This window comes from Cucumis sativus, chromosome 1 (genome assembly GCF_000004075.3).
Source record: "Cucumis sativus cultivar 9930 chromosome 1, Cucumber_9930_V3, whole genome shotgun sequence".
Taxonomy (NCBI): Eukaryota; Viridiplantae; Streptophyta; class Magnoliopsida; order Cucurbitales; family Cucurbitaceae; genus Cucumis; species Cucumis sativus.
This window is the reverse complement of record NC_026655.2, coordinates 28,670,827-28,683,618: the sequence shown is the minus strand read 5'-3', so window position 1 is coordinate 28,683,618 and position 12,792 is coordinate 28,670,827. Positions and strand designations below refer to the sequence as shown.

At 33.0% G+C, this 12,792-nt stretch overlaps 1 protein-coding gene across 4 annotated transcripts; it reads right to left on the bottom strand.

Annotated features, from left to right (window-relative positions):
• Positions 1-6,312: 6,312 nt before the first annotated feature.
• On the bottom strand, positions 6,313-11,706 carry LOC101222791 (serine/arginine-rich SC35-like splicing factor SCL30A). Of its 4 annotated transcripts, XM_011661877.2 has the most exons (7): positions 11,554-11,706; positions 11,091-11,283; positions 9,904-9,981; positions 8,960-9,124; positions 7,315-7,427; positions 7,055-7,225; positions 6,313-6,960 (listed from the first exon to the last, which is right to left on the bottom strand). In XM_011661877.2, exons 2-7 carry the CDS (start codon positions 11,231-11,233, stop codon positions 6,803-6,805), a joined length of 828 nt encoding a protein of 275 aa, XP_011660179.1. In that variant the 5' UTR covers positions 11,234-11,283; positions 11,554-11,706; the 3' UTR covers positions 6,313-6,802. The 4 variants fall into 4 exon arrangements, with proteins under 4 accessions (XP_011660179.1, XP_004139072.1, XP_031742929.1 ...); XM_004139024.3 differs by lacking the exon at positions 7,315-7,427; XM_031887069.1 differs by lacking the exons at positions 7,315-7,427; positions 11,554-11,706 and adding an exon at positions 9,305-9,461.
• Positions 11,707-12,792: the final 1,086 nt, after the last annotated feature.

Below are 12,792 nucleotides of genomic sequence, written 5' to 3'. Positions count from 1 at the left end.
TGCCTTTTTTTTTTCTCTTTTTGAGACAACAAAGAGAGCATGGATTCTCGTGCAGAAGGGGGTGATGATCATCGCCGTTCATTTTGGTTTGATGGGGTTTGAACAGGGAAAAAAGATAATAAATTTGAGCAAGAGAAGAGTCAAGAGTGAGCGAGTGGGGACTGGAAAATTGTTCGTTTTTCTTTAATTTTAACCCAAAAGTCATTTTGAGGAGATTCGATTGGGAAAAAGAAGCTACGGAATAGTAGCGCCGTGAGGGAATAATAATAATGCTAATGCTATCAAATGGAAGCTGATTTCTGTGAAGAATAGCTATTAATGCCCAACGTGACTTTTTCTGGTTCGAGCTTTGATCTTTCAGTTTGAAAGAAATTTCCTTTGTCCTTTCGTTTATAGTCTATGAATCTTTTTTCCACATGGTTCGTCATTGTTTGAACTTTTTTTTTTTTTTTTGAGTTGAAAGTGGAGGTGAGGATTTCGACCATTGAATTTTATGGACAAGGTTTTGAAGTTTCGTCAGAAAATATTTGGGAAATTTGAATAATGGAAAATTGTCCCAACTATCTTACTTATTTTTTATTTATGTCACCTCAATCAATTTTCAAAACTTTGGTGGAATGTTTTTTAAAAAAATTGAGTTTTTGTTTATATTTATTATTCTCAATTAAATTAAACCATGAATGAAATACACAATCTCCTCTTATTTGGACTAAAAATGGTTTTCTTATTTAAAAAAAAAAAAAAAAAGTAGTAAAAATGTGAAGATGAAATCTAGTATTGGAATTTGATTAATAGAAGTACAGTTGAGTATAGTTTAAAATGGAATGATAGGATTTGATATATATAATAAACAATAATTGGAAAAAGGGTTAATTGAAGTAGAGGAATGTAAAAGGGAATATCCAAAAAGAGGAGAAAAAGATGAAAATTATGTTTAGTTGATGAGTGTGGGTTCTTGAATTGGATAATTGGTAGCATAGTTATTGTAGAATTATTTGAAAGAATGAGAGGAAGAAGAAGGAAGGAAGGAAGAAAGAAAGAAAAAGGGCCCTACAAACATAAGAATCCAAGAAATATTCGTGGACGAGAAGGTGGACCCCAATTCACACATGTGAGAAAATGCTTCACGTGCCCCCACCCGCTTAGCTGTAACCGACTATCTATCCCCTTCCTTATTTATATTTTCTTTCGTTGGGAGAAATCAAAGTGATATGGGAAAAATACATATAAATCCTTCATCCAATTATTATGCATTCATTTTACTTTTCATGGGTTCAATACTTATATAAATCCACACTTTCTTTGCTTTAACATTGTTTCCCTCTACATTCAAAATACTATTTCAATTTTCTGGATAAAAAATTTATTTATGAAACTAAGTATATAAATTTGTAGATTCATTCATTTAAAATATAACCATAATTTTTTTAATTAATTTGGAATCAATAATAATCTTTAACTAATTAATTTTTTAAGGAATTCATAACTAAAATTAACTCATTCATATATGTAAGCAACTTAATGTTAATTATAATATAATACTTAATTATATTTACAATTAATTAAGTTTATCCTTACTAATTTCAATTCTAATTAAATAATAGGTGTTTTTTCATAAATATAATAAATAGACAAAATATTTACACTATATAGAAAATTTTTGAAAACGAAAAAAAGAGTTTATAGACCTATAATGAAAAATACCAAAAATGCTCTCATTCAACCTTGGTCACACGTGCACGTAATTTTTCTTTTAAACAATGATGTACCAAAATATAAAAAGATTTATATTTGGTAGATTTTTTTCGTACGTGGTACACGATCGTTTAGATTTTGCTATATTTGGTACACGATCATGAACCAAATAAGACTTTAAAAAAATTAATGCAAAATGAAAGAAAATGAAAAATTGCAGAAGAAAAGTGGAAGAATGAAGAAATCAGAAATTCAAAAGGAGCAAAGACAAACCTGAAATATTTAAAGAAAATGGTCGACTTCATTGGTTTTTTAATTTTGTTACACAAATCGTTAATATTTTGTTACACAAATCTTAATATAACATATCATACAAAAATTGTTATATTTATGAACCTAAATAATATACAAAAATATATCTTAATATAACATATCATATAAAAAGAAGAGTTTTTTAAAAAATATAATAAACTAGTAAAGTATTTACATTATATAGAACAATTCAGAAATGAAAAAAAAAAAAAAAAACTCAATATAGGCTCATAATGGAAATTAAAAAATGCCAAAAACACTCTAGTCTACACGTGATTAATCGACCACATGCACGTGCGAGCAATATTTTTCTAAGCGATTATATACTGATTGGATTTTATGTCCTAAAACTCTAAAACTCATAGATAGTAAATGTAATTTGTTGATCAGTTATTAATAAAGTATTATTATTACAATTTTAATGAGTATTATTGATTATATTATTTATTTTTTCTTAATAACCTAGGGATCAATATTCGAGAGATAGTTTAAAATGTCTATAATATAGGGATAAGATTGTGTACTTTATCCTAGTAACACTATGGATACGACTCACTTTGTATTTGATAAAAACGCAATGATCCAACACATTCATATAGGTGACATGCGAGTAAGGGTGTTCTATGCAATAAGTTTGCATAAGACTGAACTACAAAATAGTATTCATTAAATATAACTCCATTTACTAGTTAGGCTCCTATTTAATTAGGATGACCTAGGTAACTTAGTCTTAATTTTGAGTGTGTATTATGAACTCATGTTCACGAGGAATTTTCCTTTGATTTCTACAAGTGAGAGTGGTCAGATTATCAACTCAATTTGGTTATCATTTTGGGGACAAGATCGAGTGGGGAGATGGAGACATAATCACACAAGATAAAATTCACTCATTCTTGACTTTTTAGGATAAGTAGATAAGTGTTTTCTTAAATGGTGTCTCTGGGACTTAAACAAAGGGTTTTACCCACTCTATGGCACGAAAGAGGTTTCTATTTATTGGTTGGACTATAAACAAGTTGTTCATTAGAGAAGCACTGATACTTGAGGATTAGAAGTAACCCGCGGGTAAACGGTAATTTGACCCAGTTGGTTTTACGAACACTTGTGAATGACTAACTTATTGTTATTGCTTTATATCCGTAGACCCAGAAATATATCTACAGTGAAAAAAGTTTAATTATGAGTTTTTAGTAGAGTGTACACATAGTTAACGAATATTGACGTGATTAATGAGTTTAATCAATTAATCTCATATCGTTATAGCTTCTGATTTGTAAGTCCATCAGGTCCACTTCCTATCTCGTAAAAGATAATGAAATTTATTTATATTGGTTGTAATTTGAAATGTTCAAATTTACCTTGGGAATTAATATAATATATAGTGATACATTACAAAATAAAGTCTATATTTTAAATAAACTTCATTATATAAATTTAATTTTGGATATGATTCTAAATTAATTTATTAGAGAATAAAATGTTTGAATTGGTTCAAATATTAATCAATGTAAATAAGATTCATATTAAAACTATATGTTAAAACTTAATGTCTATATAATACACATTAAAAATGATAGGTTATAGGTTATGAGAGGAATTTATATTTGAATATGATTCAAATTTGGATTAAATTAAATGTAAGATATTTAACTTAGCAATTAATTAATTGGAGAATAAATTAGGGTCAATTTTACAAATAACAAAATAAATTAAAATATTTACAAGCTATAGCAAAATTTTGGATTCTATCACTCATAGTCTTCTACCATTGTAGCATATCAATGACTATTGATGATAGAATTTGCTATAGATTGTAATTATTTTGTAAAATCTACTATTTTTCAAAATTCCTCAATTAATTATTAGTTTAGTTTAATATTATGGGGTTTTTTAAAAATATAACAAACTGGCAAAATATTTACATTGTATACAATAATTTTAAATACGAAAAAAACCGACAATGAAAAATACCAAAAATGTCACACCCCATCCTGCATACCTCCTTGCTTGCCATGTGAGACACGACGTGACTTAAGTAGCTCTGACGTGTTAACACCAAAGACACTCAATCTTGAGATCCTTAAGCTTAACTTAATCGCCTAGTAGTTTTTCCTTATTTTAACTTGAAACTTAAACAATTCTTTAATTAGGCGATATACTTAACAAACAATTCCTTTATTAACTTTTAGCTAAGCTTTTTACAATAAACTTTACAATCATAAATATAAAAACAACCTTTAAAACTTAAGCTAAAATGTCTTGACAGCCTTTTCGCTTGGGAAACCCTTCAATCCTTCTTACTTGGCCTTAACGCCTGATTTTTGGAAGATGGAATTTTAAAAAAACGTAAGTCTAACAGACTCAGTGAAGTTTTAAGAAATCTTTTTCGTAATACCTTTGCTTCATCAACATAAGATAGAAATATATCAATTCATATAAACATATCATTTCGCATAAATGCTTCATCTCACATAAACACACATTAGTTACTAAACATTCATTTTGCCAAGGATCCCCAATCATTCTCTACACTTCTCAATACTTTGCATTTAGACTATTGTTAATATAGCATCCGAGAATATACAGATTCGTTTTTGTTGCTCACGACGAGAGACAATGCACATTTTTTATACATTGTCCTGCCTAAATTCACCATGTAGTCCCTTTCACCCCATGGTGACCTTTACTCCTTATGTGCATATAACAGTTAGTTCGTTAAAAGACGTAACTAAAAGTTTGAACACCATTCATAAACTTTCAAGACCTCAATAAACATACTTTGAAATACGCATAAGCTTTTCATATAAATCTCTTTTAGAAATCATTTGAATTGAAATCATTATCTCGAACATCAAAGAACTACTGAGGAAAACTTTTAATATTATATATTTTCAAACAAAACACTCACAACACTTGAAAATTTTTAATTATCTTCTATTTCAAATTGAATTTCTTTTGATCTTAGAATTTCATCCCTATTTCAATGTTCCTGCTTTTGAGAACACATGAATAGGTTTTTAAAAAAGGAACTCGTGAAGGAAGTTTAAACTTTCATTCTAAAAATAAGGCAGGGAAGGGGAAGGAAAAATAAGAGAGTGTTCACTTGACAAAGGAAGCAAAACCTTAAATCTAAAATGCAAAATTTCTCAACTAGAAATAATAATTCAACAATCTTTTACGATCTAGAAATGTCCACCAGTGGACTACAGTCTTCTCCCTCCCCGTCCTTGCCTCCATCCCTCAAAAGGAGAAATTTTTCCCACTCTTAATTATTTTTTAAAACAATTCCTTAATTTTTCTATTTCCAATATAATACAATTCCATTTCAGTAAAATATTATCACAATTTTCTACTAAAAACAACCATACACAAGGAATTTTAGAAAAAATATTAAAACGATAAATTCTTATTATTTAAAATATATAAATATATATATAAGTATTGGAAAATTTCTATTGTTTCTTCAATTATTGTTGGTTGGTTGTGTGAAATGCTTTTGAAAATAAAGTGAGATTTGCTAATTTGAAGTGAAGATAAAATTTCAGTATGAATAAATAGAGAATAGTAATGTGGTAATGTTCAAAAGATTTCAAAGTGGAAGTGAAGTGTGGTTAAAGAAAAATGGAGAACTGACTGTAATAAAATCAGTACGATGAATGCGTAATAAAATATAAATAAGAGAACATATTGAATCCCAAAGATTAGACATTTGGACACCTCTCCCTTTGCATTTTTGCCTTCTCCTTCCCTCATATAAAATGTTTTTCAATTCATTTCATAAACGCAAAGTTGTTCTCCAACTCCAAGTGTTTTACTCTTTCATTGAAATTAATTCAGAAAATGTAAAAAAAAAAAAGAAAAGAAATTCCTTCTACTGTATGTACAGAGATGATAGACAGAGGTGGGAGGAGACAAATGTGGAACTACAGTAGAAAGGAAGTAGAATTTTTATTTTATATTATAGATTAAAATTTCTCAACTCCCTCCTCTATTCACCATGTATTCGAGGACTTTCCAATCCTTTCGAGGCAGATCTCCGTGTAGCCCAATTCGGTGGGTTCTTTGGATATCTGTAACTGGATCTTCCAACAAACAATGGCATATGACAAACAGCAAACAAGAAAGATCATCCAAAAGGCGAACCGTGATGTTAGAGAGAAGAAAATAGTGAAGAAGAAGAAAAATGAATCAATTGAATGAAGAAATATGTACTAATTCTAATTTTAAAGAAAAAAGAAACTACGCATTTTTCCAAACAACACAGACATATAAGTTAGGTATAATAGCCACAATAGACATTAGAAGTAGGACCAACCACTCAGATATCACTTGAAACTTGAGAAACTACAACTGTCTGTTTTATCTAGAGGTCAGAAGTTTAAATCTCCGGCCCGATGTTGTAACATATGTGGCATACAAAAGCAAACTATATCAAAAACGAGCTCAAAAAATATATAGGGAAGTGTCAATCGCACCACCAGAGACAGCATTAAAATGAAAGTACTCGGCAATCAATTTTTGATCAAGCACAAAATCCCAAGAACAACAAACGCTAGCCAACAATACTAAGGAAATGATGTCTATAACGAAAACATCAAACTAAACAATGGCAATAGTACATTGTAGTTCTTCCCAAGTTTCAAACTGTTTGCCTATTGACTTGGGCTCCTATCACCATTCGGTTCACTTCTATACTCTTCTTCATGTCTTGGGCTACGTCGGGGACTACGGCTTCGGCTCCGGCTCCGGCCAACACTTTTGCTCCTACTCCTGCTCCTACTTAGACTTCGTCCTCTTACAGGGCTTGGACTTCGACTTCCAGGTTGTGTTGGACTTTGACTCCTACTCCTTGAACCATCGAGACGTGGAGATCGGGAGTATGACCTTCCACGGCTCTCCTGTCGTGGGAAAGACCTCTCTCGACTGTCTGGTCTGTCACGAGGGGAAAGTGATCTGCATTGAGATACAGAAAAAATTTGAGGCTCAAACAAGGGTTCAGAAACATAATAAGAACTAGATATCAAACAGCAATAGATTTTAAAAATACCTTGAGTAAGCCCTTTGTTTTGGTGGTTGGGATGCATAATCATAGCTACGGGACCTAGACCTTGCATGGCGTGGTGCTGGTGAACGAGAATACCTCCCACGTCGTTGAGCTGGGGAACGTGAATATCGAGGCGAACGTGGAGGGGATCTTCTTCGATCATGATATCGCCCACTGTTTGTATGACTAAAATATTAATTTCATATACAATACTGAACTTCAATGTGAACTGCAGTGTTGTTAAGGCGCGGCCAGGCACTTGCCTGAGGCGAGAGGAGAGGTGAGGCGAGGCAAGGCCTTAATGCCTTGCAAGTACCCAAGTTGAGCACCTTCAGTAAGGCACTTGCCTTTTGCGCTCTCCTTATTCAATTGGTCACTTTTTTTTAGGAAAAAAAAACATTCTTATCCAATAGGCCTAAAATGAAAAATCAAAGTTTGTGAAGGTAGAATTAAAGAAAACCAAAGAAATGAAGGAAAATTGAAGAAGAAAAAGACTCAAAGGAGAAACAAAATCATTTTTATTTCTATATTTCAAATATGTTTTTGCTCAAGATTATTTGAGTTAATTCCTTTCTAATCTTATGTTTTTTTTTATTTATATTATTATTATTTATTATTTTACTAACTGTGCCTTGCTTCAATCAAGCGACCGTCTTTTTGTCGGCGAATGTGCTAGCACAAACACTTGTGAACTGTAAACCAACTATTGGATAGTGCTTTTCAGCCTAATAAAAGCACTTTCCAAATATTACAAAATATCCAAAAAAGAATATATATTATATATATATTAAAAGTGCTTTTCCAAGCAGTAAGAGTTTTTTTTACCGTGAGAAGTGTTGGAGAACAAGAAGATCATATTCTATTATTATGCCGCGACTTTCATCTTCTATATTATGAGGCTTACTAGTAATGCTGAAGTTTCCTCCTAAACCTACTTAAAACGAGAAAGCCTATCAACTATCAAGAACTCTTTACTTCTTGAGAGTCTGACGCCTACTACAATCAGTTCCATTAAGAAGTCGTCCTTCTCCTTAATAAAAGAGTGAACATTCTCGCAAGATTCTTCTCCGCAATATTCTTCTCATATTCATAAAGCGTATTATCTCCTCCTACCCTTTCCAGTTCAACTGCTTTTTCCTCTTTATTTATGTTACGCAGCGACTGACTGCTACTGCTTCAGCAGCCACAGGACGAAGGAGATATTCATTCTATTCAGGCGGGCCAAGCCCTTACCTTCTACCCTACTTTGGGTTGGAGGCGAAGACAGGCAAAATTCTCAGCATGTGCCCATCACTCCAGCAATGGCACCGAAGATGAAATAGAGAGTCCCTATATCCTTGTGGTTAGTGGAGAACAGCCATCGGACCAGATTGATCGTCAAATTCTTCTTCTTTCCTTTCCTTCCTTATCAGAGAGGGGCCCTCGCCTTTGTTCATTGAATCAATGCCATCTTTTTTCGTTGAAAAGGGTAGACTGAAGGGGGGAATGAACCCACGGGGCGGTATAAATGTCTTTTCTTAGTCTCCTCAATTACGCCTATCCTCTCCTCTAAGTTTCGCCTACAATATCCCGCTACGTGGGCCATAGATCTTTGCACCTTGATTTAAGAGAAGAAAAGATATGCTTAACGGTTTCGGTAAGTTGATCTCTTTCATTACATACCGGTCTCCCAATCTAGAACTAAAAGGATAAGAGTTAGAGGTGAGACTTCGTACTCTTCCCCGCGCCCTACTAATTCTATCTTAGTTTTCTCGCATATGAATAATAAAATAAGAAAGCAGAATAACTAAAGACGCACACCCGATCGGAAAACATTGGCTTATGCAAATGCACCAGATTATTTGACAGTTAATTACAAGCATCCATGTCTATAAAGTATCTCATAAATGATACAAGGAAGCTTCATACCTTCCTCTTTCTCTGGCCCTCATATCAGATGGTTTCTTCCTGTTTTCTTCAGCAAATACCACAGTCAACTCCCGACCGAGAAGAACACAGCCGTCCATATGGTGTTTAGCATCTGCAGCATCAGCAGGATCTACATATTGAACAAAACCAAAACCGCGTGGTTCTCTGCAAAATTGTTGCACAAAAGAAGCAAAAGGGAAAATGTTGTAAAATAGAAGTAAGTAAAGCCACAGAATCAGGTCAGGTATTTGGCCTGCCGTAAACCTTCTCTAATAAAACTGTCCACCATATCCCTTGCAATATATGGAAGGTCTGTTATAATAAAGCAAGCACTTGGCTGCTGACCTTGCATGTGTCAGATTTAAGATGACTTGAAATTCTTCAAGACTTGAGAACATCTTCTATGTATTCAAACCCAACTTCCTTCCAATCTTCACTACCATTAACATCATCTTCAATAGAACTCTAATTACTTGATGTCTTCTTCAAAACATTACTTTCACTGTTAAAATCTTCAACATTCAAAAAACAGACCTAATACGTGATAAGGAAAAACAAAAAAAGAATAGAAGAAACAGAAAGAAACGCCCCTATAATCAGATGCATAATTTGAAAGATGAAACACTATGGGTCTACTTCAGAAACTTCAGCAATGACTTCTACCAAGGATTGTGCCAAAAACATTTTGATCAAAAGAAGCAAGAAAGTTAATGAAAATGTGCTTTCACTAATACCATTAATTCTAAACCAATTTGAGAAAACAGCAAAGAAATATAATATATATTAAACATTTATCAGATACTAAAACTAAAATGTGGTATAAATTTTACAGAATTAATCAAAAGCCATATAACCACAAATTATAAATTTGCCATTTTGCTAATTAAAATGAACATCAGTACCAAAGAATCCGCAAGTCCTACATACAGCTCAGACATGCTCACCCAGTATAATAATCCTTCGGTAGGTATATGTCCTTAATAGCACCAAACTGTCCAAATGGTCTACGAAGATCCTCAGGCCTGTGACAAAAAATAAATTCAAATTAGTAGAAGACCAGGAATCATCATATTCTAACTCTAAATCGATTATAAACAGCACTCAATATATTGACATCAGTAAACTAGGAAGAACAGAAGTGTGCAGTAGTCAGTACATGTGTTTTAAGAAAACAGTAGGCAGTTAAAAAGAATTAGTACCAGAACACAGTCAGTGACATAGATCTATTACAAATCACAAACTATACAGAAACTCAAAGAAACTTGCAACTCAGAACAAGATGTTGCAAGAATGCAACCGGTTTAAATTCTCATATTCAGACACCAAAGGTCTTCTCTCATTTCCTGGATGCAGGTCAAAACTGAATCACTGATGGACCGCAATGGATAAGAAAATTGAATGAAAAACCACTGAATTGATATTACAAAATAAAAGGCAGAGTAATGTGATGGAATACGGACTACATATTAGGGTCCTACAGCATTTTTACACTGTCGGGCATGCTGACTATCATTGCAACAAATCTCCAGGGCTTAAGCATGAGCTTATGAAAATCCAAGATTGCAAATGTCCAGAACAGAAATTTCAAATAAAAATCAAACACAATTATGGAAAGTAATTTAAATTAAAAAGTTAAGAACTTAGAAGCTGTTTCACAAGATTCTTGAAAGAAAAAACAATGTCTTCCCGAAGGAGACAACAAAACGGTGAAAGCAGGTGCAATAATCCCGACACAGAGCCCAACAAAGAACTAGTGAGGGGTGAGTGCCCTGCCCCAAGTGAAGGGAGCGGCCTTAACATACTTTGTAGGTTATAAAGAAATAGAAGACTACATGATGAAAGGGACTATCAATAGTTCTTCGACCCATTGCATTTTGTTTCTTTAATAGCTCTTGGAATAGGACATTTCATTATGATTGTAAAATCCCAATGGTTTGAGGGAGAGCCCTTTCTAACTGCCTTGGACTATGTGATTCTTTATTCCCCTATTCATGCACCTTTGTTACACAAAGACCCCTTTTTCTCCTACAGACTTTCTATGGCAAGAAAATTGGTCACACCAAACGGAAAAATCTTTAAGAGCAAAAAGAAACATAAGCATAACTATAGAACAAACTGATTAAGAACAAACCTGCAGTCATGGCTAAGATTACGAACTAGAAGGCTGGTGGGAAGGTCTCTTCCACGTCCCACATAGCGCCCCCTAGGGCTGGGGCTCCGACCCCTTCTTCCATAACCCCTTGGCGGCGATGGAGTATAACTCCTGCCCCTCATTAGTACAGCAACTAAAGACAAAGGCCCGCTGTCTAAGAATCTCGCTGGAGCTGTGCAAACAAAAAAGAAAAGTTAACCATTGAAAAGCATTGCAACATGTAATGAGAAGTTCTCAAGGCAGCAGAATTGATTGGAGATCGTTTCTTTTAAACTGAAATCGAACATATAAAGCGAAGCATAACATGAAACCCATATGACATACGAAAGTACAGGTTAAGAAATGGGAAAAATATAGCTCAAAGTGGTGAAGCGGGAATAGATCGGTAAAAGAAGTGAAGAAATTGTGTGAATGTGAATGCTTGGAAGAAGGAGAAAGAGACCTCTGAAGAGAGAGTGAATCGGCGGCAGAGAAAGCAGAAATTAGGGCTCAGAAGATGAAATTGAAATATTCGATGGAGAAACAGACGGCGTTGCTTCAGATTTGTAAGTTTCAGGGCATCCGATTTCCGCTTCACATAAATAAATACAACAAAATATAAAAAAGCGCCTAACTTAGCGACGTCGTTTCCTCACTTTATTAATGGGCCCATTTCCCTTTCTTTTCTTAAATTTAAGGGGCCGTTTGGGATAAGGATTATCACTATTGGGTTAGGGTTATGGTAACTCAACCCTTGTTTGGGGAAGGGTTATCATAACCCTTGTGTTAGGTTTATCATAACTCATCTTCCCTCTCGTCTTCCTTCTCAATCCATCTTCAACCCTCCATAATCTTACTGCATCTTTGCCTCTTTACCCTCTCTTTATATGCTCGATCTTCTTCAAATGAATTTCCATCTTCATATGCTAAATATTGAACTTTTGGAGAAAAAATTGAGAAGGAAAGAAAAACAAACTAATAGAATAAAATACTCAATAATGTTGGTAGAAAGAAATCAAGAAAGCCCTTTATATAGTAATGAAAGTTGAAGAAATGTAAATGAAAAACCATTAGTCTTCCATAACTAATTAGATTATAAAAAAACAAAAAATGAAAAGATATTTAATTTTTAATTAATTTCTAAAATGTAATTAAAAACCATTAATATTTCATAATTAATTATATTACAAAAATAAAAAATAAAAAATGAAATTACCATCAAACCAAAAAGGAAATTGAAACACAAAATTAAACTTAAGGGTATAATGGGGAAAAAATTTCTACACATTCATGCTTTTATATATACTATAGATTACTTTTTTTTAAAATCTATATTATACTTATTCTAAAAAATCATAAAACCTCTTCGACTCTATGTCGTATGAATTAAGTTTTCATACTCAAACTATTCTTTTAAAACGAGTTCAGTCAACTTAACGTTACAAGCCAAAGGATTTCATTCACTAATGGAAGTAGACAACTTTGATCATGCCTAGAACAACAACATTACCATGACCCTAGATAGTGGATGTTTGACCTTCATCAATACCCTCATTATGGGATTTATAGGTCACATATTGATCATCAAGCTCATATAAATTATGGGATAATTGACCTCTATCTATAATGTTTATTCTTGGGTTGTCAAATGAAGGAAATGTTGTGTACGGAGTAAACGTCATCAAAGATTGCATGAACTAAG

What these genes read in the sequence shown, in the direction of transcription:
- LOC101222791 (XM_004139024.3), bottom strand. Translation starts at nt 11,233, where the DNA reads ATGAGGGGCAGGAGTTATACTCCATCGCCGCCAAGGGGTTATGGAAGA. An exon ending in CCGAAGGATTATTATACTGG is followed by an intron (nt 9,125 to 9,903) that starts GTGAGCATGTCT and finishes ACAATTTTGCAG; the next exon opens with AGAACCACGCGGTTTTGGTT. An exon ending in AGGGCCAGAGAAAGAGGAAG is followed by an intron (nt 7,226 to 8,959) that starts GTATGAAGCTTC and finishes TCATACAAACAG; the next exon opens with TGGGCGATATCATGATCGAA.